Source organism: Cynocephalus volans, chromosome X, assembly GCF_027409185.1.
Source record: "Cynocephalus volans isolate mCynVol1 chromosome X, mCynVol1.pri, whole genome shotgun sequence".
NCBI classification, from domain to species: Eukaryota; Metazoa; Chordata; class Mammalia; order Dermoptera; family Cynocephalidae; genus Cynocephalus; species Cynocephalus volans.
Genome location: NC_084478.1, coordinates 87960232 through 87987369, shown reverse-complemented (window position 1 = coordinate 87987369; position 27138 = coordinate 87960232). Strand labels below are relative to the sequence as shown.

The 27138-nt window shown below is 39.6% G+C and overlaps 1 protein-coding gene and 2 pseudogenes across 1 annotated transcript in view; 2 read left to right on the top strand and 1 right to left on the bottom strand.

Moving 5' to 3' along the window:
- The first annotated feature begins 3223 nt into the window (after positions 1–3223).
- On the top strand, positions 3224–3322 carry LOC134368799 (U6 spliceosomal RNA; annotated as a pseudogene).
- A 3255-nt stretch (positions 3323–6577) lies between these two features.
- LOC134368119 (nuclear ubiquitous casein and cyclin-dependent kinase substrate 1-like) lies at positions 6578–19528 on the bottom strand (annotated as a pseudogene).
- A 3846-nt stretch (positions 19529–23374) lies between these two features.
- The window catches only part of BRWD3 (bromodomain and WD repeat domain containing 3), a 115959-nt gene continuing 112195 nt past the window's right edge, over positions 23375–27138 (top strand). The window contains exons 1-4 of the mRNA XM_063083354.1: positions 23375–23405; positions 23535–23593; positions 23792–23821; positions 24245–24304. Coding sequence (XP_062939424.1) covers positions 23375–23405; positions 23535–23593; positions 23792–23821; positions 24245–24304 — 180 coding nt within the window. The remainder of the gene's footprint in view (positions 23406–23534; positions 23594–23791; positions 23822–24244; positions 24305–27138) is intronic.

Here is a 27138-nt window from a genome sequence, read left to right as displayed (position 1 = left end):
ATGTCTGGATAGTTTTTTCCATTTCTGAGAAAAATGTCTTTGGAATTTTGAAGGGGATTGCATTGAATTTGTATATCAATTTGGGTAGTATGGACATTTTCACTATGTTGATTCTTCCAATCCAAGAGCATGGGATATCTTTCCATCTTCTTGTATCCTCTCTAATTTCTCTCAGCAGTGGTTTGTAGTTCTCATTATACAGATTTTTCACCTCCTTGGTTAACTCAATTCCTAAGTATTTTATTTTTTTGGTGGCTATTGTAAATGGGCAGGCTTTCTTGATTTCTCCTTCTGCATGTTCACTATTGGAGAAAAGAAATGCTACTGATTTTTGTGTGTTGATTTTGTATCCTGCTACTGTGCTGAAATCATTTATCAATTCCAAGAGCTTTTTTGTAGAGGTTTTAGGCTGTTCGATATATAGGATCATGTCATCTGCAAACAGGGACAGTTTGACTTCATCTTTTCCAATCTGGATGCCCTTTATTTCCTTCTCTTCTCTGATTGCTCTGGCTAGTACTTCCAACACTATGTTGAATAGGAGTGGTGAGAGTGGGCATCCTTGTCTAGTTCCTGTTCTTAAAGGAAAAGCTTTCAGCTTTTCCCCATTCAGGATGATATTGGCAGTGGGTTTGGCATATATGGCTTTAATTATGTTGAGATACTTTCCCTCTATACCTAACTTATAGAGGGTCTTTGTCATGAATGAGTGCTGAACTTTATCAAATGCTTTTTCAGCATCTATAGAGATGATCATATGGTCCTTGTGTTTGACTTTATTAATATGGTGTATCACATTTATTGATTTGCGTATGTTGAACCAACCTTGCATCCCTGGGATGAATCCCACTTGATCGTGATGAATAATTTTTCGTATGTGTTGCTGTATTCTGTTTGCTAGTATTTTAGTGAGGATTTTTGCATCTATATTCATCAAGGATATCGGCCTGTAGTTTTCTTTTTTGGTTATATCTTTACCTGGTTTTGGTATCAGGATGATGTTTGCTTCATAGAATGAGTTTGGGAGGTTTGCGTCCGTTTCAATCTTTTGGAATAGTTTGTAAAGAATCAGTGTCAATTCCTCTTTGAATGTTTGGTAAAATTCTGCTGTGAATCCATCTGGTCCTGGGCTTTTCTTTGTTGGGAGCCTTCTGATAACAGCTTCAATCTCCTTTATTGTTATTGGTCTGTTCAAATTTTCTACGTCTTCACGGTTCAGTTTTGGGAGCCTGTGTGTGTCGAGAAATTTATCCATTTCCTCCAGATTTTCAAATTTGTTGGCGTATAGTTATTTACAGTAGTCTCGAATGATTCCTTGTATTTCAGATGAATCAGTTGTAATATCGCCTTTTTCATTTCTAATTTTTGTTATTTGAGTCTTCTCTCTTCTTTTTTTTGTTAGCCATGCTAATGGTTTGTCAATTTTATTTATCTTTTCAAAAAACCAACTTTTTGATTCGTTGATCTTTTGAATTGTTTTTTGGTTTTCAATTTCATTCAGTTCTGCTCTGATCTTAATGATTTCTTTCCGTCTGCTAACTTTAGGTTTGGATTGTTCTTGTTTTTCTAGTTCTTTAAGGTGAAGTGTTAGGTTGTTCACTTGCCATCTTTCCATTCTTCTGAAGTGAGTGTTTAATGCAATAAATTTCCCCCTCAATACTGCTTTTGCAGTATCCCACAGGTTTTGGTATGATGTATCATTGTTTTCATTAGTTTCAATAAATTTTTTGATTTCCTGCTTGATTTCTTCTTGGACCCATATGTCATTAAGTAGAATGCTGTTTAATTTCCATGTGTTTGTATAGTTTCCAGAGTTTCGTTTGTTATTAATTTCTAGTTTTAATCCATTGTGGTCTGAGAAGATACATGGGATAATTCCAATTTTTTTGAATTTATTGAGACTTGATTTGTGACCTAATATGTGATCTATCCTGGAGAATGATCCATGTGCTGATGAGAAGAATGAATATTCTGAGGTTGTTGGGTGGAATGTTCTGTAGATATCTGCCAATTCCAATGCAAACAGAAAAGAAAAACAAGCTGGAGTAGCTATTCTTATATCTGACAAAATAGACTTTAAACTAAAAACCATAAAAAGAGACAATGAGGGACACTACTTAATGATAAAAGGATTGATCCATCAAGAAGACATAACAATTATAAATATGTACACACCCAATGTTGGAGCAGCCAGATTTATAAAACAAACTCTATTAGACCTAAAGAAGGAAATAGACACTAATACCATAATAGCAGGGGACCTGAACACCCCACTGTCAATATTAGACAGATCATCTAGGCAAAGAATCAGTAGAGAAACACAAGATCTAAACAAGACTCGCTCCCTATTTTGGCTTACGTTTATTCTTCCTTTTCACCTTTTTAAATTTTTTGTTTTCCTCTTTACAGTTGTGATGATATCTTGAGCTTCCAGTGGTCTGAAGGCCCTAGGCTATTTAGGCTTTTTATTGTGTCTGTTTCTCACCTCAGCAGTCTTTGGTCTACTTGACTGCTATCTTTAAGAAATACCAACATGTAATTATTAAACATTTCCAGTATCTCATAATTTTTAGTGATAGCTGAGAGGTCACTAGATATCACGTACTTGGAGCAGTGTATAGATTCAGTCAAAAAATCCAATCTCTTTCTCATGGAACTGGCATTCCAGGATATAGTGTTACTGAAAAAAAAATGATATCCAAAAACAAGCTTTAAATTTTTTGTATGCCATTACCTGTTGAAGTAGCAATGGAAGGCACATAAGACAGAGTGAAGTACCCCGTACATATGTGTAATTATGTGTCAATTAAAAAGTAGAAAGAAAGAAACCAGAATAAAAAAGAGAAAGAATGAAGGAGAAGAGTACAGGCCCATGTGAAAAGACAGAATACAATGTGCGAGCCCACTATCTTCTAGTGGATGGGTAAAGACAAGTGGCACAATTAGCATTACTTTATTTCTCTAAAAGTTTCATGTTTAGAGAAGGTGAACATGATAGCATACTTCACTGGATATTCTGACCTTGACACTGACTGGTTTTTTATCATTGTAAAGTGAATTAGGCTCTTAGTACACCAGTCTTTTGATGCACAAAAGGAATCAAGTAAAAGGTAAATCTGGCAAAGTCAAATGGGAAAAGAATGATCTTTGAGTGAGATTAACCCAAAGCATATCACTGAAGGATGGTCATTTAGAGGACTATGTTTAAAAAACTCACTATGGTGCTTGCTTCAGCAGCACATACTAAAATCAGAACAATAGAAAGATTAGCATGGCACTTGCACAAGGATGACACGCAAATTGTGAAGCATAAAAAAAAACCCCAAAAACCCAAAAAACTTACTATAGCTTACTTCTGCCAGAAAGGGCAGGGAGAGGAAAGTTCCACTTCCTGTTTAGGTTACCTGAGGGATTCTGATGGAATGGAGCCTCTCTCACTCATTGAATAAATACAGGAAAATAAACATGAATATGATGGGTCACTTAACCTCAAAAGTATAAAGGCTTGGAATGGCCTAAGGAAAGAGAATGAGTTTATGAGTAAACCACAAAGCATACAGATTTCCCAAAGACTTTTGTCATGATTTCAGCCTAGCTCCCTGTGTTGTTCCATGCCTCTAGAAATACCCTGGAGGCTTTGGGTAGGAGCAGAGCCATTTTGTGAACATATTCTAGCTATGGATAATCTCCCTACAGTGGTGCTACTCTGTGCTCATCTGGCATTCGAGAGCCCTCAATCTTTTAATTTGTTAGACAGGGTGTGAGCAATACTAGTATCTGTGAAGCAGTTGAGTGGTTTTAAGGGGTTCTGCCTCATTTAACATTAGGTTTTGTAAATAAAACTCAAGTACTCAAATGCTTGAGGGTAACAAAATACAGTGAGTCTAGACAAGGAAGAGGTATACTACAGGAAGTAGTAAAAATGTTATTTTTAAAAATAATTTCAACTTGGCACACTCCCTTAGAAATCATTACATCAATAAAAGACTGAAGTAGAATCTTTATTCAGTAGGTCCAATTAACAAAGATGCCTCCAAACAAAACTGTTTTCCTTTGAGGAGAGGAGAATTGTAAGGATAATATAGTCTTAGCATCATATAGTCTATGGTTATGAATTTCTGGTCAAATATGTTTATACTGCTGAAACAAACTAGAAAAGAACTACCAGAAAATGGGTTCTAGAAAACAGGGAATAATAGGGTGATATTAATACTGCTTTATTATTGTTGTTGTTGTTATTGTTATTATTATTATTATTGTTGGCAGCTGGACAGTAAGGGGATATCGCTTAATTATTAAACTTACTTTTGCCGTTACTTTAAAGAGGGTATCATTAGTTTCCCAAGTTAGTCATTATTTAGTGTTGAAGCTAGTAAAAATATTCTTCCCTTTCAAAGCCATGCATATCCTGTTTCTCTTACTAGCCACTTTCTCCCATATACTGCAGTATATATATACCTTATATAAATATTTAGCTATTTATTCATTTTTAATTTTATTGAGATACAACTCAATACTATATATTTCACTTATTTAAAATACACAATTCAATGGTTTTTATTATATTCGGAGTTATGTAACCATAACTACAATCAATTTTAGAACATTTCATCACTTCCAAAAAAAAAAACCCCACACCCATTAGCAGTCACTCCCTATTCCACCCCCCCCCCCCAAGTCTTCCAGTCTTAGGCAACCAATAATTTGCTATCTGTCTCAATAAATGGCCTATTCTGGACATGTCATCTACATAGAATCATACAATATGATGGATTCTTTCACTTAGCATAATGTTTTCAAGGTTCATTCATGTTTGTAGCATGTATCAGAACTTCTTTCCTTTTAATTGTGGAATGAAATTTCATTGTGTGGATATACCACATTTTGTTTATTCATTCATCAGTTGATGGACATCTGGGCTTCTTCCACTGTTTGGCTATTATGAATAATGCTGCTACGAATATTCATGTAATTTTGGGGGGTGGATGTATGTTTTCAGTTTTGTTGGGTATATATCTGGGAGTGAAATTGTTGGCTAACTCTATGTTAAGGTTATTGAGCAACTGCCACACAGTTTTCCAAAGCAGCTGCACTATTTTACATTTCCACCAGAAATATATGAGGGTTCCAATTTCTCTGCATCCTCACCAACACTCATTATCTGTTTATTTGATCACGGACATCCTAGTAAGTATGAAGTGGTTTTGATTTTCATTTTCCTTTTGGCTAAAGATATTGAGGATATTTCCATGTACTTATTCAGATTTTTTGCCTATTGTCTGACTGGGTTATTTGCATTTTTATTTTTGAGTTCTAAGAGTTCTTTATACATTTAAGCCTCTTATATCAGATATATAATTTGCAAATATTTTCCCCATTATGTAGGTTTTATTTCCACTTTTTTGGTAGTGTCCTTTGATGTACAAATTTTTTAATTTTGATGAAGTCCCATATATATTTTTTTCTTTTGTTACTTGAGCTTTTGGTGTCATATTTAAGAAACCATTGCCAAATCCAAGATTATGAAGCTTTATGCCTATGTTTTCTTCTAATGGTTTCATAGTTTTAGCTCTTACATTTATGTCTATGATCCATTTTGAGTTCATTTTTTGTATATGGTGTGAGGTAGAGTTCCAAATTCACACTTTTTTATGTGGATATCCAGTTGTCTCAGCACTATTAGTTAGAGAGAGCATTTCTTCCTTCATTGAATTGTCTTGGCAGCCTTGTCAAAAACCAGTGGACTGGAAATCTGAGGGTTTACAGACCCTCAATTCTTTTGTATTGACCTATGTCTATCCTTACGCCAATACCACACTGTCTTGATTACTTTAACTTTGTAGTAACTTGAAATCAAGAAGTGGTTCTCCCAACTTTGTTCTTTTTCAAGTATGTGTTGGCTATTCTGGCCTATTTATTTCCAAATGAATTTTAGGATCAATTTGCCAATTTCTGCATAAGAAAGCCACCTGGGATTTCGGTAGGGATTGTATTAAATCTGTAGACCAATTTGAAAAAGAAAATTGAAGTCTTAACAATAGTGAGTCTTCTGATACATAAACATTGGATGCCTTTTCATTTATTCAGGTTTTCTTTAATTGCTTTCAACAATGTTTTGTAGTTTTCAGTTTACAATCTTGAATGTCCTTGGGTTAAATAACTTTTTCCATAGTATTTTATTCTTTTTGATGCTATTGTAAATGGAATTGTTTTCTTAATTTTATTTTCAGATTGTTCATTGAAAGCACATTAAAATACAATTGATTTTATACATTGATCTTTTATCCTTCAGGTTAACAGAACTCATTTATTCTAATAGTTTTTTAATGGATTCTCTAAGATTTTCTATACACAAGCTCATGCCATCTACAAATAGTTTTACTCCTTCCTTAAAAAAGAAAAGAGAGAGAGAGAGAGAGAGAGAAACATTATTTTCAACAAATGGAAAAAAGCACTGAAAGCCTATGAATCAACCCATAGCCAAAACCATGTTCTATCTTAAGTAGGTTCTCTTTTCTTTTCCCTTTTTTCTTTTTTCTTTTTTTCAGTAAAATCTCTCCCAAAACCATCATCACTTCTAATCCTCCCCAGACTGGGCTTCATCTTCAGACCCTTCATCCCCATACTTCTTGGGTGGGAGGGTTTGCAGATGATTTCTTTACTGGAGGGCTTTCTGTTCCTCATCTTCCCCTTTGGGAGAAGGAGTCTTTTCCTTTGATGCCTTTGAAGCTATGGGGGGAACTACTTTCTCTTTGTCTTTCACAGGACTTGGTATCACTGTAGCCTTTAGCCTGGGCTTGGACATTTTCTTTTCTTTTCTCTCAGATTTGGGCTTTGATGGAGTTTGTATGTGTTGTCCCCTCCAAAACACAGGTGGAAATTTGATCCCCAATGTGCCAGTGTTGGAAACTGATTGAGTCATGGAGGTGGATCCCTCATGAATCGATTAATGTTCTCCCTGGTGGAGGAGGGATTAATGAGTGAGTTCTCACTCTATTAGTTCCCATGAGAGCTCATTGCTTAAAAAGACCCTGGCACCTTCTCTCTCTCTCTTGCTTCCTTTCTCTTCCTTACTCTCGCCATGTGACCTGCTAGTACCTGCCAGCTGCCTGCCACTTTCCGCCATGAGTAGAAGCAGCCTGAGGCCTGTGCCAGATGCAGCTGTCCCAGAATCATAAGCCAAATAAACCTCCATTCTTTATAAATTACTCAGTCTCAGGTATTCTGTTATAGCAACACAAAATGGACTAAAACAGGGGCCGGCCTGTGGCTCACTCGGGAGAGTGCGGTGCTGATAACACCAAGGCCATGGGTTTGGATTCCATATAGGGATGGCCGGCTTGCTCACTGGGTGAGCATGGTGCTGACAACACCAAGTCAAGGGTCAAGATCCCCTTACCGGTCATCTTTCAAAAAAAAAAATGGACTAAAACAGAAAATTGGTACCAAGGAGTGGGGTGTTGCTATACAGATACCTGAAAATGTGGATGCAGCTTTGGAACTGGGTAATGGGCAAAGGTTGGAGGAGTTTGGAGGACTTAGAAGAAGAGAAAAAGATGAGAGAAAGTTTGGAAGATTTTAGAGATTGGTTAAACGGCTGTGACCAGAATGTTGATAGAAATGTGGACAGTAAAGACCATGTGGATGATGAGGTCTCAGATAGAAATGAGGAACTTATCGGGAATTGGGGCAAAGATCACCCTTGCTATGCCATAGCAAGGAATTTTGCTGCATTGTGTCCATGCCCTTGGACTTTGTGGAAGTTGGAATTTAAGAGTTGTGAACCAGAGCATTTGGACAAAGAAATTTCTAAGCAGCAAAACATTAAGGAAGCTTCCTAGTTACTTTTAAGAGCCTACTCTGAGTTATGGTGGCAAAATCATAATGTAAAGCCAGAATTTAAAAGGGAATCAGAGCATAAAGATTTGGAAAATTTGCAGCCTGGCCATGTGGTAAAGTAGTGGAAAGCCAGTGAACAATGCAAGGGTGAAGCAGATAAACTGGTTGCTAAAGACATTATCTTGGCAGTGAGGCAGCCAGATGCTAAGAACCAGGACAATGGGGAAAATGCCCTAAAGGCATTTGAGAAGTCTGGAAGGGTGCCCCACCCATCACAGGCCCTGAGGCCTAGAAGGACTGAGTTGTCCCAGAGGATGGACCTGTGGCACAGCTGCCCTTGGGAACCTGCTCCCTGCATCCCACCTGCTATGGCTGGAGCAGCCCCAAGTGTGGTTCCTGCAGCAGCCCTGGAGAGTAGAGGCCCGAAACCTCAGTGGCGTCCAAGTTGTGTTAAGTCTTCAGGCAGGCAGGATGTGAGAGCAGTGGAAGCAAGGCAGCCTCCACCCAGATTCCAGAGGATGTATGGAAAAGCCTGGAGGCCCAGGCAGAGACCTGCTGCAAGAGTGGAGACACCGCAGAGGTCATCTACTAGAGCAATGCCAAGCAGGGAAGTGGGGTCGCAGCCCCCACAGAGAGCCCCCACCAGGGAAATGTCTAGTAGAGCCAAGGCAGCAGGGCTTCCTCCAGGACCCTGGAACTGACGGGCCACTGGTAATGTGCAACACTGGCCTGGAAAAGCTGCAGGCACCAGTGCAGCCCAATGGGCTGTGCCTGGCAGAGATGTGGGAGTGAGGCTGCCCAAGGCTTTGGGGACCCAGATGCCCAATTGTTCCCAAGATGCAGGACTTGGAGTCAAAGGACATTATTTTGGAGCTTTAAGACATAATGTCTGCCGTGCTGCATTTTGGACTTATTTGGGTCATGTTTTTCCTTTCTTCTGGCCTATTTCTCCCTTTTGGAATGGGAATGTATACCCAATGCCTGTTCCACCACTGTATCTTGGCAGTAGATAAATTTGGTTTTGACTTTTACAGGTTCACAGTTGGAAGGACTTTTGCTTTTGGTCTTGGAGGAGACTTTGGACTTTGGACTTTTAAGTTGGTGCTGGAGCAAGCTAAGACTTTTGAGACTGTTGGGATAGAATGATTGTATTTTGTATGTAAGAATGACATGACTTTTGGGGAGCCAGGGCAGAATGATGGAGTTTGGATGTGTTGTCCCCTCCAAAACTCATGTGGAAATTTGATCCCCAATGTGGCAGTGTTGGACACTGATTGAGTCATGGGGGCGGATCCCTCTTGAATGGATTAATGCTCTCCCTGGGGGAGGGGGGATAAATGAGTGAGTTCTTGCTCTATTAGTTCCCACAACAGCTCGTTGCTTTAAAAGACCCTGCACCTCTCTCTCTCTCTTGCTTCCTCTCTCTTGCTTCCTCTTGCCATGTGATCTGCTTGTACCCACCAGCTGCCTGTCACTTTCTGCCATGAGTAGAAGCAGCCTGAGGCTCGTGCCAGATGCAACTGTCCCAGAATCGTAAGCCAAATAAACCTCTTTCCTTTATAAATTACCCAGTCTCAGGTATTCTGTTATAGCCACACAAAATGGACTAAAACAGGCTTCTTAAACTTCTTTTTTTCTTTTTTGAATTGCCATAGTCACTACCATCATCGTCTTCCACTGGGAAATCTGCCGGCATTTTCTCCTGGAATGGTGTCTCATCCTCTTCTTGTTTTTCCTCACTGCCCACGTCTTCCATGAGCATCTCTCGCTGTTTAGAAGCTGCTTTAGATGCTGCCTGCTGTTGCTGGCACACATTTTTATGATCTTGTTTTCCATCTTCACTGTCCTCTGCTGAGTGAGAATCACCCTTCTTCCTCTTCACATCTTTTTATTCTGAGTCCTCACTATCCTCCTGTGAATTCTTTCCAGATTGCCCCTTATTTTTAGCTTTTAGGGGAGATGATTGAATTTTATTAGCAGTAGGGCCTGAATCTCTTCCATAATCTTTATCATCAGATTCCTGAAACCATCAATAATCAACGACCTTCTGATTTGTGCAGGCCGTGAGTTATGTACGCTGTGGAAACAGGACCCAGTTCAGAAGCCAAAGACAAAGTCCACCCCTCCCCCCACACCCCCGGTGTGCTTGGAGCCTACCTACCCCCAATCTTGGCCAACGGGGCCGCTGCCACTGAACCTGGAGCTGCTGAGTTCTCAAACTCCGCTGCTCCTTGGTTCAGGGCCCCTGGATCAGACGAGCTCCCTGCTCCCTGTCTCCTCAAAATGGATTAATCAAACCAACTGAAACACTGCATCTATATTTGGAAGAGATATTGTTTATAGTTTTCTTTTCTTGTAATGTTTTTGTCTGGTTTTGATATCAGGGTAATACTGGCCTTATAGAATTAGTTAGGAACTGTTCCCTCCTCTTCCATTTCTTTGGAAGGCTTTGTAAAGAATTGCCATTAATTCTTTTTTGGGTAGCATGAATGCCAAGGGTTCAGATCCCTGAACTGGCCAACTGCCAAAATAAATAAATAAAGGGGCTGGCCCGTGGTTCACTTGGGAGAGTGTGGTGCTGATAACACTAAGGCCATGGGTTCAGATCCTATATAGGGATGGCCGGTTCGCTCACTGGCTGAGCGTGGTGCTGACAACACCAAGCCAAGGGTTAAGATCCCCTTACCGGTCATCTTTAAAAAAAAAAAAAAAAGAAAACCACCAAAGCCACAGGTTTGGATCCCTATATAGGGATGGCCAGTTAGCTCAGTTGGGAGAGCGTGGTGCTGACAACACCAAGTCAAAGGTTAAGATCCCCTTACCGGTCATCTTTAAAAATAAATAAAAATAAATGAATAAATAGATAGATAGAAGATAGATAAATGCTAAAAAATAAAATGTTTACTAGAATTCACTAGTGAAGCCATATGGGCCTAGGCTTTATTTGCTTGAAGTTTTTTGATTACTAACTCAATTTTTAAAATTATTATATATGTATTCAGAGTTTCTATTTTGTTGTGAGTCCATTTTGATAGACTGTGTATTTCTAGGAACTTATCCATTTCATCCAGGTTATCTAAATTGTTGGCGTATAATTGTTTTCAGTATTATCTTATAATCCTTTCTGTTTCTGTGAGCTTAGCAGTAATGTCTCCTCTTTCATTCCTGATTTTAGTAACTTGAGTGTTCTTTTTTTTTTAATTTGGTCAGACTTTATTGTCATTCATCTTGAAGTATTTTCTATTTTCCCTTTTGATTTCTTGTTGACTCATTCGTTGTTTAGTAGTGTGCAGTTTAATTTCCATATATTGTGAGTTTCCCAATTTTCTTCCTGTTTTTGAGTTCTAATTTAATTCCATTGTAGACAGAGAACATACTTTTTATTATTTCTATCTTTTTAAAATTGGTGGGACTGCAAAATGGTGTAGCCTCTGTGGAAAATGGTATGGAGGTTCCTCAAACAATTGCAGATAGATCTACCATATGAGCCAGCTATCCCACTGCTGGGAATATACCCAGAGGAATGGAAATCATCAAGTCGAAGGTATACCTGTTTCCCAATGTTCACTGCAGCACTCTTTACAATAGCTAAGCGTTGGAACCAGCCCAAATGTCCATCATCAGATGAGTGGATACAGAAAATGTGGTATATCTACACAATGGAATACTACTCTGCTATAAAAAAGAATGAAATACTGCTATTTGCAACAACATGGATGGACCTAGAGAGAATTATATTAAGTGAAACAAGTCAGGCACAGAAAGAGAAATATCACATGTTCTGACTTATGTGTGGGAGCTAAAAATAAATAAATAAATACACAAATAAACTGGGGGGGGAGGGAAGAAGACACAACAATTACAATTCCTTGAAGTTGATACCACAAGCAAACAGATAGGAGGTTGTTGGGAGGGAGGGGGAGAGGGAGGAAGGAAGGAGGTTTCGGTAATGAGCTACAATAATCAACCACATTGTATATTGACAAAATAAAATTAAATTAAAAAAAATAAATGAAAATAAAATAAAATAAAATAAAATTATTGAGGTTTGTTTCACAGCCTAGCATATGGTATATCCCAGATAATGTTCCATGTGCACTTGAGAAGAATGTATACTCTGCTGTTGTTGGGTGGAGTGTCTATTGATGTCTGTTAAGTCTTGTTGGCTTACATTATTTTTCAAGTCTTCTATTTCCTTGCTGAAGTTTTGCCTTATTATTCTATCCATTATCAAAAGTAGACTATTGAAGTTCCCAACTATGACTGTTGATTTGTCTATTTCTGTCTTTGTTTCTGTCAGTTTTTGTATCATGTGCTTTGGTACTATGCTGTTAGTGCATATATGTTTATAATCATTATATTTTACTAATGTATTGACCCTTCTGTCATTATAAAATGTCCCTCTTTATCTCTAGTAACATTTTTTGTTTTAAATTTTGTTTTTTTCTGATGTTAGTATAGCCACTCCATCTTTCCTATGTTTGCTATTTGCATTATATATATTTCTCCATCATTTTAATTTTAATCTAGTTGTATCTTTGAATCAGAAGTGTTTCTCCTGTAGACCACATAGAGTTGAATTATGTTTTTTATCCAAAATGACAATCTGCCTTTTGAGGGATGTTTAATTTACTCACATTTAATGGGTTTATCAATACATTTGGATTTGTATCTGCCATTTTACTTTTTGTTTTTCATATGTGTTGTGCTTTTTTTGTTTCTCTATTGCTCCTTACCGCCTTCTTTTGCATTAAGTGAATTTTTTGTAATGAAGCATTTTAATTTCTTTAATGATTTTTTTTTACAATGCTTTTTTGAGTTATGTCCTTAGAGGTTGCTCTAGTTCTTAACATATATATTGTTACTCATCAGAATCATCCTCAGATTTATTTTTTATTTATTTTTTTGGTGGCTGGCTAGTGCAGGGAATGAAACCCTTAGCTTCAGATTTATGCTAATTTAATTCTGCTGAGATATAGAAATGTTACTCCTTTATAGCTCTACTCCACTTCTTCCCTTTTTGTGATATTATTGTTATACATACTACCTCTATAAATGTTACAAACCAAACAATATATTACTACAATAATTACTTTACATACTTTTGACTTTTAAAGAAGCTATGAGAAGAAAGAAGAGCTAGTATATATTTACAGCTTTTGTTGTATTAACCTTCATATTTATCATTTCTGATTCTCTGCATTTGTTCCTATGGTTGGAGTTACCATCTACAGTCACTTAGCCCAGTACAGCTTTGTTTTCATCAACATTCTTTTTGCTGTTATTGGCAAATATATTATATTTCAATATTTTATTGGGCAAACACTACATTATATGCACATTGTTTTATATGATATTTTTTAAATCATTTAAGAAAAGAGAACAAATATGGACTTATACTGTCTTTTTTTTTATAATTATGTAATTTTCTTTCTCATTGATCCTTGTTTTTTGTGTGGATTTGAATTACTGTCTGGATTCAGTTGCTTTCACCTTGAAGAACTTCCTTTAGTATTTTTTGTAATGTGGGTCTACTAGCAACAAATTCTCTCATTTTTGTTTATCTGGGAAAGTCTTTATTTAACCTTCATTTTTAAAGTTAGTTTTGTTGAATATAGGATTCTTGTTTGATGAGTTTTTTCTTTGAACACATTGAATATGTTATTCCACTACTTTCTGGCCTCCATTGTTTATGATGAGAAGTCAGCCTGTAATCTTCCCATGTTAAGTGATGAGTCATTTTTCTCTGCTGCTTTCAAAATTTTCTCTTTGTCTTTGTCTTTTAGTATTTTTACTATGTGTGTTCATGGATCTCTCTGCACTTATACTACTTGCAGTTTACTGAGCTTACTGCATATGTAGATGAATATTTTTCAATAAATTTGGGAAGTTTTCAGCCATTATTCCTTCAAATATTTTTTCTGCTCCCTTTTCACTCTTCTTTCCTTTTGATATTCCCATTATATATATGTTTTGCACATAATCTTGTCTCATATTTGTCTGAGGCCCTCTTCATTTTTCTTCATTCTTTTATCTCTCTGTTCTTCAGAGTTCATAAGCTCTACTAATTTATTGTCAAGTTTGTTAATTCCTTATTCTCCCAGTTCAAATCTCCTCTTGTTGGCTCAGTTGGTTAGAGTACAGCCTTGTAACACCAAGGTCAAGGATTCAGATCCCCATACTGTCCAGCCACAAAAACAAAACAAAAAAACTACTCTTGTTTCCTCTAGTGAGGTTTTTCATTTCAATTACTGTTCTTTTGAACTCCAGAATCTTCATTTGGTTCCTTTTTTATATATAATTTTTCTCTTTATTCATATTCTCTATGTGATTTGACATTGACATCATACCGTTCTTCCCTTCTTTAGTCATGGTTTACTTTAGGTCTTCAAACATATTTGTAATGGCTACTTTGAAGACTTTGTGTATTAAGTTTGACATCTGATCTTTTTTTTTTTAATTTAAATTTATTTTTTCTTAATTGACACATGATAATTATACATTTTTATGGGGTATGTATTAGCCAGAGTTCTCCAGAGAGACAGAATCAATATATGTTATAATTTTATGAAAGATTTATTAGGGGAATTAACATATGTGACTGTGAAGAAAAGTCCCACGATAGGCTGCCTATAAACTGGATGCCAGTAGCATGGCTCAGTCCAAGTCCAAAGGCCTCAAAACCAGGGAAGCTGACCGTGTCCTTGATGTAAGTCCTGGAACCCAAAAGCTGAAAAGTCTTGAGCTCTGATGTCCACAGACAGGAGAGAAGAGTGTATCCCAGCTCCAGCGGATCAAGAGAGAGCTTCACCTCTTTTCTCTGTCTTTTGTTCTCTCTGGACCCCCAGTAGATTGGATGGTTCCCACCCACATTGAGGGTGGGTCTTTCACACCCAGTCCATTCAGACTCTCATACTAATCTCTGCTGGAAACACCCTCACTGACTCACCTAAAGATAGCTTTACCAGGTTTCTCAGCATTCCTTCATCTAATCAAGTTGACACCTAGAATTAACCTTCACAGGGTAAAATGTGATATTTGGATATGTGTATACAGTGTGTGATGATCATATCAGGTTAATTAGCATATTCATCACCTCAAACATATGTCATTTCCTTGTGTTAGAAACATTCAAAATCCTCTCTACTAGCTATTTGAGATTAGACAATAATTGCTTTTAACTGTAGTCTCCCCATGGTGCTATTGAACACTGGAACTTATTGTTCCTATCTAGCTGCAATCTTGTATTCATTGACCACCCTCTTTCCATCTCCCCCCACTCTTACCAACTGCTAGTAACCACTGTTCTATTCTCTATTTCTATGAGATCAACTTTTTTAGTTTCCATATATGAGTGAGAACATTTGGTATTTCTCCTTCTGTGCCTGGATAATTTCATTTAACATAATTTTCTCCAAGCTCATCCAAGTTGCCATAAACGGCAGGATTTCATTCTTTTTTATGGCTGAGTAGCATTCCATTCTGTATATGTACCACATTTTCTTCATTTAGTCATCCGTGGATGGACACAGGTTGGTTCCACATCTGATCATTTTCACAGGCAGTTTCTGTTGCCTTCTTTTTTTTAGTGTATGTTTCATACTTCCCTATTTCTTTGTATGTCTCATAATTTTTGGTTGGAAATCGGATATTTTAGATAATATATTGCAGCAACCCTGGGTACTGGTCTCCTTGACTTCAGGTCTCTTTTTTGTCATGTTCTTGTTTACTTCACTGTATGAAGCCCCTGATGTTGCTCCTCAGGGAATGCAGCCTTACAAATACACAGAATCACCCTGGGAAGACACAGGTTTGGGCAGAGCTCTCTTTGACTATTACTTTCCCTGACCACACCCAGCTCTTAAATCCCACTAATTGCTTGCTGATTGCTCTATTATTTTCAACAATTCATTGGGGCATAAATTGCTTCACAGGCTGATCCAATCAAATTTGGGCTCTTTTGAAGAGATATTTCCCTAGGCCAACATTTAGGATTTCCTCCAACCCATGGAGGGCTCTTCCTAGCTGTCTCTTTCCTCTGTTTCTCTCTAGCAAACTAGCTGGGTTGCAGTTTAGCTTATAGTTCCAATAAATCTACCAATTTTCTTCCAATTGCCTTTTACCACAACCTTCATTGTTTTTGAGAACACTCTTAGGGTTGAATTTCTCCACTCTGTTGCAAAAAAAGTCAGTTCCTTTGGGGAGAGATTCAGAGCTCTCTTTTCTAAAGTTGGCTTTTCCCCTAGGGAAGAGTCACTGAGCCGCAGCTCTGGCACTAGGGGCTGGGACAATGGCATAGTTCTTTCTGATGTCCCTGCCTTAGGAAATGAGTGCTTGATAGAAGAAAAGGGGTGGCAGCCCTAGGTCTCTTTGGCTTCCTTCTCCTAGCATGGATCTATTGCTACTCAACGCTGGGTAATGGCAATCGAGGCCCCACTATACTCAGTGACACCATGTCCAAGTCTAGCTTTGGCCCATGATTAGGGTCTGGGTGGAAGAAGGGAATCCCAACCTTTTGGCTGCACTGGACTAGAATTTATCTTCAGCAGGGTAATGGGGAAATCATGATAAACGCTGATATCCTGCCCCTCCTAGAAAGACAGTCCTTGAACTGGAAACTAGGGGGGAGTCATATATTCTTAGCTGTTTCAGTTTAGAGTGATATTTCCCTCTCCAATGGGCTTGAAGGGGGGGTTGGGAGAGAGCGGGTTTGGTTCAAATATCATAGACTTTCACTGTTCTTAGAGTTTTAGTATGTTTTCTTGAATAAATGTTACTTCATTTATTTTATGTCATTAGTACCATGTCCAGAGACTTCAGATGGTTGTTTATATTTTATAATTTTCAGTAGTTTCACTAGGGAGCTGGTCCACAAAGCTCCCTATGCTGTCAGGCCAGAAGTGGTACATATCCATTCAGATGTAATGCTATTCTGGATGTAGTTGGACTTATGTCTGCTATTTTAATTTTGTTCTCGATATGTCTCATGTCTTTTTTGTTCTATTCCTCCTTTCTTGTTTTATTTTATTTTAAGTAAATATTTTCTAGTGAAACTTTTCATAAATTTTTCACTGTATTTTTCAGTTTTTTAGTGGTTGCTGTAGAGCTTACTATATGCCTCTTAGCTTATCAGAATATACATCACTTTTATATTAACTTAGTTCCTTTGAGATAAACAAATGTTACTCCTATATAGTTCTATTCCCTCTTCCCTCTTTTTTTCCTATTATTGTTATGCATATTACACCTATGCAGTATATTAACATACTATAATGTATGCAATCTTTTAAATCCCAAAATACATTATTGTAATTATTACTCTATATAATTTCAAAGAACCCAAGAAAAAAGAGCAACTATTTATAGTTTGTTATATTAATCTTATTTATTTACCCCATCTGTCCTTCTATCTCAGGATTTCCTAACTTTTTCCTTTCTTTCCTTCTTTCTTTTCTTTTGCCTTCCTAGGGAGAACTGTTAAGTTTTCAACATTGATATTCCATTAAAACGTAATTTTTAAGGACCAGCCCGTGTCTCACTTGGGAGAGCGCGGTGCTGACTACAACAAGTCAAGGGTTAAGATCCCCTTACCAGTCATCTTTAAAAATATATATATATATATAATTTTTAAAGACCAGAATAAAGGATTATGTAGGGGACTGAACTGTATCCCCCAGAAAGATATGTCATGTTTTAACCCCAGTACCTGTGAGTATGTTCTTACTTGGAAACAGGGTCTTTGAAGATATAATTATGTTAAGGTTCTGGAGATGAGATCTATCTGGATTTAGAGTAGGTCTGAAATCCAGTGGCTGATGTCCTTATATAAAACAAACAAACAAACAAACAAACAATAAACAGAAGAGGAAGATTTGACACAGGGACACACAAGGAAGAAAGCCATGTGAAAATGGAGGTAGAGATTGGAGTTATACTGCCACAAACTAGGAATGCCAGGAGCCACCAGAAAATGGAAGAGGTAAAGAAGAAGGATTCTCCCCTAGAGCTTTTCGAGGGAGCATGGTCCTGGTGACGCCTTGATTTTAGACTTCTGGCCTCCAGAATTGTGAGAGAACAAATTTCTGTTGTTTTAAGCCACTCAGTTTGTGATAATTTGTTAGGGTAGCCCTTGGAAACTAATATACCTACAAGGTAAACATTCCAGATTTTTTTTGTATGTAAATCCATTTTTGCTTTAATTTATAAAATTTTTCCTTCCCTCCCAATTGAGACTTTGGCCATAGGATTAAGACTGGTGATTCTAGCTGTTACAAAATATTTCAAAACATTATTCCTGAATAATTAGCAAATAAACACATTTTATGTGAACATACACATTTTAATAACTTCTCTCTTATCCACCTAATCATTACAGTCAAGAAAACAGCAGGCCCAATTTGTTGTTTATCATCTCCAAATCGACCCTTATTGATTGCTCTGTGAAAATGGATCTGGGCCATTTAAATATTCTTCCTTTTGTCAGCTGGCACAGATGCTTTGTCAGTAGAGGGCACTGGAAAGACAATTCATGAAGAAAGGGTTTAGCTTCCTGCTTCTGGTAGGCTCACTGGGTAGGCTGTTCCTGCAGCTTAGGTAGTTCTCTCCAGTGCCCAGTTTCTGTGGTGCAGTTTCAGTAGCACCAGGCAGCTTCTCTTGGCATCATCCCTCTGGTGATTTTGTAAAGTGCCTCTGTTGAAACACTTCTCTGTGAACATCTTTCTTAAGCACCCTAGAGGGCTGATTCCAGAGAGTATGTTTCTAGTAAGTTCCAGAGGGCTGAGTTCAAGTAATTTCCAGAGGCTGGAGTTTCAACAAATTCTGCTTGCAATGCACCACAGCATTTCATTTTTCCTGTCATCAAGTGAGCCTCTGCTGGCTGTGTCCTCTCCAACAAGGTCTGAATCTTAGCAGGGTTAAGATTCAGGGGTGCTGTATCTCAATTCTAGGGGTAGTGGCTATATCATATCTACTATTACATTACTATGTATATCACATCTGCTATTCATATATATATATATATATATATATATATATATATATATATTTTTTTTTTTTTTTTTTTTCTTTTTTGGCGCTGGCTGGTAAAGGAATCCGAACCCTTGATCTTGGTATTATCAACACCATGCTCTAACCAATTGATAACCAGCCAGCCCTCTTTATTTATTTAAGTCAAGTCTATGAAATTTATAAATTTTCATTACATCTCTATAAAATACTGCCACTCATCAGCAAGACTCTCACCTGTACAGAAACACCAGGTACCCACAACTGACCTGCTCCACAGTACCCGCCAGCACACCATTACCCAAGAGGAGCAAAGAAATACAAAAGTAAATGTACAACTTATACAGGCCAACCAAGCTTCTGGGAGTTTACTCAGGAGAACAACTCACAACAGAATAACAAACTAGACTGCAGGTTCCACTCCTATAGGCTCTGGAACTCCAAGCCCGACTGGTGCCAGAGCCTGCCCCTCCATTCACATGCCAAAGGCACCAACCCTAAGCCCCAGGAGGTTAACAGTCAGCAGAGGGAGGATTTCACTGTGATGAGGCAAGGGCACGGAGGGGTTGGCGGGTGCCCAGCAGCTACAGGGCAGATGTGAAGGGCTCTGGAACAAGGAAAGGTTTGAACAATTAGCTTGGGCTCCTCTAGGGAAGAGAGGGCCTTTTGTGCAGAATGTTACCATGAAGAGCAACACCCTGCTCCCCCACCAGCAAGTCAGGAACACCTTTGGTATATGAACAGTGGTGGGAGTCAACCAACTGGGCAGTAGTTTCTGAGAACTGGTTTTGGCATTGGTCAACATCTAGAGTCAGCACCAGGAGGTGGAGGGAGGCCCAGGTCTAGTGGCCAGACAGCACCAGAACAGGCTGTGGCATTTCTGCTTCCTGCCAGCCCTTCAGATACATGTCTTTAAGTACATACTCTCATACATAGGTATTTACATTTCTCAGTAGGTTGCCTTTTACGACTTAGATGGAATTTAAAAAGTCAGAATTGTTTAAAATGATAAATATCTAAAACTATCAACAGTACAAACTGGACCAATCCCAGACTCTCCTACAGGTGTGTATGCTAATTCACCCTAGAGTTCTGAGTCCTTCTGGCCTTTCTGTCTCTGTCGTCCAGGGGTGGTGGAGCCTGGCAGGCCAGTGAGCACCGTGCAGCCAGTGCCTTGGTCTAAACTGTCCTTGCATAGGTCTTGTGGCTGAGATAGAAATCTTAGTTACCTTCAACTGTTCCACCAGCCGCCCCCACGGAGAAGCTGCCCATGGCGTGGGGGTTGGTCAGTCAGGTTGTGGTGGTTGACGTGTGCCAGGCCAGCACTGAGCAAGGACAGCAGCATGCATGAGCCGGCCACCGAGTTGAGGTTGGCCTGCAGCGACATGGAGCCCAGGGTGAACTGAAGCCAGGGGAGACGGAGCCCAGGAAGGGGCAGTGCATCTGGGTGGAAGGAGCCACGCTGCATGTGGAGGATGCCACTGAGGCCAGGCTGGGGCCTCTGAGGAGGCCTGCGGGAGGCACAGACGAGGCAGAAATAAAGAGGTTGTGGCCGTTCTTGATGTAGAGTTCCCCAGTTAGCTCAGTTGGTTAGAGCATGGTGTTGATAACACCAAGGTCATGGGTTCAGATACCCATACCGCCAGCTGCCAAAAAAAAAAAAAAGATCTTGGTAATGTGAGCACAATAATGACTGTATATTTCTGTAAAAATAAAAAATATATATATATTGGTAATGTTCTAGATTTCCTGGGCAGCCTGAAGTGTGAGGGCCAAGGAGGTGGCCGAGCTGGGCTGGGTGGTGGAGAAGGCCTCCATGATGCACAGCAGCAAAGTGGGCAAGGGCTGGGACCATGAGCTCAACTTCAAGAATAGATCTCTTTAGAGTTCATTTTACTCCTAACTAGCTAATCCCTCATTGCTCCAATCTCCTGTTATCATTAATAATTCCTTATCTCTATTCAAATTATTGTTTGCATTTTCTCTCCTGATTATACCCAGACAGATACAGAAGTGATCAGTGGAATAACAGTGCCACATATATTTTGAAATAGGTCACGAATATATTCTCACTTGACTTTTACAGCAATTCCTGTGAAGTATGTGTGGTGGATTGAATTATGTCCCCCCAAAACTCACTGAAGCTTGAATTGTGCCCCCCAAGTCTTACATATTAGACACTTGGTCCCCACTGTGACTGTTAAGAGGGTGGGCGATCCTATCATGGTAATTAAAAGGCAGAGGCTTGTAGGATCGTGCAGTAGTGAATGGATTAAAAATGGTGGTCATGGGCATGGTTCTGAGGGCTTTAAAAGAAGGAAGAAGAGAGTCTGTCTTCTCTGCTCTCTCTACTTCCACCATCTTGCAGTGTGATACGCCTGGGTCACTGTTGCCACCACCAGATGGACTTTGGACTTTCCAGCCTCAGAAACTGTAAGCAATAAATTTTGTTTTCTTTATAAATCACCCAGTTTCGTGTATTTTGTTATAAGCAACGGAAGTAGACTAATAGAGTAGGCATAGCAAGTACTATTTCTTATTCACATTTTATAGCTGAGGAATAAGGTTCAGAGAATATGGGTGGCCCAAAGTCATATAGTCACTTTTTCATCTGTAAAATGGGGATAACAATAGAAACTACATACTAGGGTCATTTTAAAAATTAAATGATGTAAAGCACATAAAGTGCATACATAGTACATGGTAATGGCTTGATAAATGTTAACTGTTATATATATCATACTTGAACTGTAGAAATTTTTCAGACAGTCTGGTAGTTTGCTAAACTACTTGCAGTAAGTTGTCTAGGTCTTACATATCTTTTCAACATCTAATTTTTTTTTTTCAGTTAATACTATTTGTTTTGTCAAGTGCCATAGCATAACAACCAAAGATAAACCTATCATTTCACAATTCCCTCATGTACTTATTGCTTTCTGAGGAAAACACATGACCAGACTGAGAGTTAATCAACCTTGGCTAAGTTTATGTCAGCTTAATGTAATTCTAGGCCCACTGTGGCCAACGGCTGAGCTCGGAGTGAGGAAACCAAATTTCTCAGAATACAGCCCCGTGGGGCTGCCCGGTTAGCTCAGTTGGTTAGAGCTGGTACTGAGAACACCAATGTCCAGGATCCCACCCTTGTACCAGCCAGCCACCAAAAAACAAAAAGAAAAAAACAAAAAAACAAAAACAAAAACACCTAAGAATACAGCCCTAAATTTAGAAGGCGAACCTTCAAATTTGAATATGTCAGTGTAAATAATAAATGCAACTTACACAGTATTTCTAGTCTCATCAGGTTCAGATTCTATTAATTCTTTTGGCCAAGGCATCGGGTAGGAACAGGATGTTAAGGAAATTAGGGAAAGAAAGAGACACAGTTTACCATATCTATGTCAGTTATTATACAAACTCTTTGATCACTGTAGATTTCAGTAACCAATTACTGAAAGTCAGTGCTGTACTAAGAATTGGGGTTATACATTAAACAAATGTCCCGAACCTGCAGAAAACTATCTTGCATAAAGATATGTACTAATATATAAAAATTCTTGGTTAATGTACTTTGGCAGTATTTGAAAGCACATTATCCTATAGGAATGGGACAGATGGAGCACGTGTTAAACTTTCAGAAGAGGGGAAATGTTTCATGGCTGACTGCAAATTTCTCATGCAATATTGATCAGAATTGGGGGACATTTTAAGTGGTCTTCTTTTATAACTATATGAGTCCCACAGCCTGGCCTGGTAAGTACAGCATTTCCATTTGGTACAAAAATCATTTTTAAGAGAAACCAGTGATGACCAAGTGGGGACTCCTTTTCCTCCCTCAGGAATAAAAACCTTTAGCCTCCTTTCCGTGCGAAGGGAAAAAACAAAACAAAACCGCTTCAGTGCCCCGAGGATAGCAGCTGAGTCAAAGGAGTCCCGCACGAATTCCTCAAAATCACCCGAGGTGGAAGGGTCCTCGACCGGAAAAGGCCCTCGACCGGAAAAGGCCTGACTGCCCTCACAGGAAGGGTAACCGACTCCAGAGCTCGCGGGCCCAAACGCAGACGCGACCACAGAGTTCTACGGAGGTTGCCAGAGCGTCGGACGACAGTTAGCACCTCCCCGTCCTTCCCAGAGCGGTAGCTAGGCAACCGTCGGCCCTCTGGGAGAGCCCAAGCCAAACGGCTGCGTTGGTGCCTCTAGTGGCGAACAATGAGCTCTGCAGGCCCCTCTCAACGTTTTTACCCTCCCCTCTCTCCACCTCCTTTGGCCCGCCCACCCCTCCGCCACTTCGGCTCCTCCCTCCTCTTCTCGCTCTCGCTCTCCTTCCTCCTCCGCCTCCTCAGCGCTTGGGCTAGAATATCTATGGGTCGAAACGTGATGCGATGAATTCGAGAGAGACCGAAACTGGGACGAGGAGTGCGGCGGAAGCGGCGCGACTCCCGGGCATGGGGGCTTCACCACAATAGAGGCAGCGCCCCCACCCTCCCCCGCCAGTCCCTCCGGAGCGAAGCCCCCAAGCCCCCTCGGGAAAAGGATGGCGGCGGCACCTACCCAGATCGAAGCCGGTGGGTAACTGTGTCCGGGGGCTAAGGGGATGGGGGCTTAGTGTGACGGCTGTCAGTTTCTTTTGAAAAAGCTTCTATTTCTCTTCTTGCCTCCCTCTTAACCTCTTCCCCCCCCCCCCTCTTCCTCAGAGCTGTATTACCTGATCGCTAGGTTCTTGCAGTCCGGACCCTGCAACAAATCCGCTCAGGTGAGGGGGAGAAGGAGGATCTGGGAGTTGTGGGGAATTGTCCTAATGGGAAAATCGAGGCAGCGGGGTGAGCGGTTACGCTGAGGGTGAGGGAAAGGCCGACCTTAACTAGTCCTACGATCAGCGGCTGGGTTCAAAGTGGGGAGGGAGATTGATGGCCAGAGCTGCTTCTCATATCCGTGTTTCCCTTTTGCTCAGGTGCTAGTGCAGGAGCTCGAGGAGCATCAGGTACGGAGCCCCTTCGGGAAGGGGTGGGGAGGGTTGGAGTGAGACTGGAGGAAGGGGAGGGCAAGTCAGGGGCGGAGGGCAGGGGCCGGGAGGGAGGATTCGATCTAGGCACCCATAGCTGTTGTCACCGGGGTGAGCCGGCTTCTTCCCTCAAAAGGGGCAGACAACGCTGGGGTCTTAACTCGCCCCCTCTTTATGCTTATGGGAGGCGGTTTTTCAGGATTTCCTACCCCTCGGCCTCCCCGCCCCGCCCCCCCGCCCCCCCCCCCGTCCAGCTCTGAGGCAATAGCTATAGAGCCAAGAGAAATAAAGACGCCAAAAGGTCGAGGACCGGGATCAAGGCTGGGTTCGGTTGAAGGGGAGCGGAGGCTTTGCCTTCACCCTTTGCTCCCCCTTTCCCCTTTCTTTTCCTCCGGCCCCCAGCTGATTCCGCGCCGCTTAGACTGGGAGGGGAAAGAGCACCGAAGAAGCTTCGAGGATCTGGTGAGTAAAGTTTTCATTTCAACTCAACCCAACTCTTTCTCCACTCCCTCCCCACCTTGTACCCCCCACCCGGCCCCGACCCCTCAGCCAACAAGGCTCTAGAGCTCGGTGCCGAGCCAAAGAACGACTGCTCCTTCCCCCTCCCCGCGAGTCGGAGAAAGGGTACCTTGCCCTCCCCTTGGTCTCGCTTGTTTCCACCCCAAAACTTTGAAGAATGTGAGTTGGTTATCATAGGTGTCGTGTTGTGGATTAGAAATATGTTACAAACATCGGGGAAGGCCCATTGTAGGGGAAAAAGGGAGAGAAACCAGGGGGTTATCTTGGGGCACGTACCAAGGACTGACGCTGGCCAATGACAGCGTTGGTAACAGCCCGGAGTTCCGGATTAGTGGAAGAAAACTGGTTTCTGGTTGGTCCTGGCTTGAAATACGGGAACTGAAGCCAGGCTTGTTCTTTTTTTTTTTTTTTTTTTTGCGGGGGGGTGGGGGGAGAAGAAGGGGCTCAGGAGGGGAGTTGACGGACCCGGGACTGGGAAAAATGAGACAATTAAAAATAATAAGGAGCATCGAGCCAATTCCAAAATTTGTTGGTTTTAGATAATGGACTACCGAATAAAAACATAATCGTTGTATATCTGAGATCTCAGAAAATAGCTCATTAAAGCATCAGTAAACCGTATGTGTACAGATGCATTTTCACTAAATAAAAACTATGGATTATGACCTTTTTGAGAATTGGTGAAACACAATTTTGGGTTTACAATGGGCAAATTTTAAAGTAGAATACACTTTAGTAAAGGATCGAAGGCATTGAATTGACTGTTCTCTTGCAAATATAATTCGTGGTATAAATGCACCTTCTGTTCAGCACTGACACACACAAAAAGTTGACCCTTTTTATTTTGGGCTGGAGGTTCCCTTGTGTTAGCCTCTGGCATAGTGAATTGGAGCGTAATCAAAAGAGAAAGGTGTGATGTTACCAAAGTCTAAATTCAGCGATCTTTCCTCAAATAAGATCCAAGTGGAGGAAAATCAGAAAAAGTTAAAGAAAGTTGGAAGGGTATGGTAGACTCTAAATTAAGAAAAAAAAAGATTTAAAATTTGCTTGCAATAAGGAAATATTTAAATCGCTTTGGTGTTCATTTTGATGTTTCTCTTTGTATTATATTCCAGCAGTGAGACCACGTTAATTATTACTGAATCTACTGAACACAATTTTTTTGTTTTGTTATGCGTTGTTTCTCATATTTGCACATCACAGAAAACAGTATAATAATTGTGATAAGGTTAAACTCGACCGTCTGTACTATTAATGGTAACAATTTCTCAGATGGATAAAAATTACTTTTGAAAAACTGCATGTATTACCAGGTTGTTTAATTTGTAATCACTCTTTTTTGGGGGACTTAAGCCCTTTCCTCTTACCCCCCAAAAAGCAAAAACAACATTGCCTACATATGTCTTAACACTTAATGATTGATAGATTGATATGGTTTTGAAAATATAGTTTTTTTTTTGAAAGATGACCGTTAAGGGGATCTTAACCCTTGACTTGATGTTGTCAGCACCACGCTCTCCCAAGTGAGCTAACCGGCCATCCCTATATGGGATCCAAACCCGTGGCCTTGGTGTTATCAGCACTGCACTCTCCCAAGTGAGCCATGGGCTGGCCCTCAATATCCATTTTGTGCTTTATATTTTTCTTACTTAACACTTTTACATATACTTACCTGTGTATTTGAATAGTCATCATTATTTTAACGGTAAGAAAAAATTCAGTTGTATTTAAGATGGTATTATTTGAACCCAACTTCCAGTTGAACATTTGAGTTACTTCCAAGTTTTCATTAATATCTTTGCGTAGTTAGGTGTTCTTTCTCTGCTTTTTTTCCTTTTTATTCCCTACCAAGTCATTTTACAGGCCTTTATTCCCTAAAGTGGAGTTATCAGGTCAAAAGGTCTCATCAGTTTTATAGCTTTTGTCCTATATTGTAAGGTTGCTCTCCAGAAGATTGGACTAATTTATGTCACCATCTAGGTGGTTAGTTTTCTTTTTTTTAATAGTTTTTAATCTTTTGGTGGCTTTAATAGGTGAGGATAGCCACTAGTTGATTTAAATAGCTCTTTTATTATTATTAATATTAGTGAGACTTAACCTTTAAGCAGTTATTTATTTTTAATTATTGTTAATCCATTTGTATATCCTTACATATACTTGATTTTAACCTTTTATTTTTTATTTACTGTCTTTTCTGTTTTTATATTTCCTTATACATTTTTATTTTTATATACATAAGATAATTTCTTCTATTGTTTGAACATTATAGTTTAGATAAGTAGTGTACCTTTTTGCGTTTTGTTTAATTTTTATATCTCATGCTTAGGTTTTTATTTTTCCAAACCGGGATCCATATTCTCTGGGGATAATACTCTTTGATACCATGGTCTTATTTTAAGTCAAATATCTGTTCTCTACCTATGGATTGCTTTGTAAGGGAAGATAGGGCAGGGTCAAGTGAGAATTTGAACCGGAGGAAAAGAAGTTCAGTGTCTGAAAGCTGTGTGCAGTGTTATACTGATTGCTAGATCCATTAGTTGTATTGTTGATTAAAATTATTTCACATCTGACCTCTGATTTTGAGTGGCTTCATTGTGGGAGAAATGGGATAGTTTTTCTTGGGGATAGATTTTTTTTTTTTTTTTGGATTCTGGCTGGTAGAGGATCCAAACCCTTGACCTTGGTGTTATTAGCACCACACTCTAACCAATTGAGGTAATAGACCAGCCCTGGGGTAGGTATTTTTTAAAGTGCTATTAGAACTATGGGTTTATACA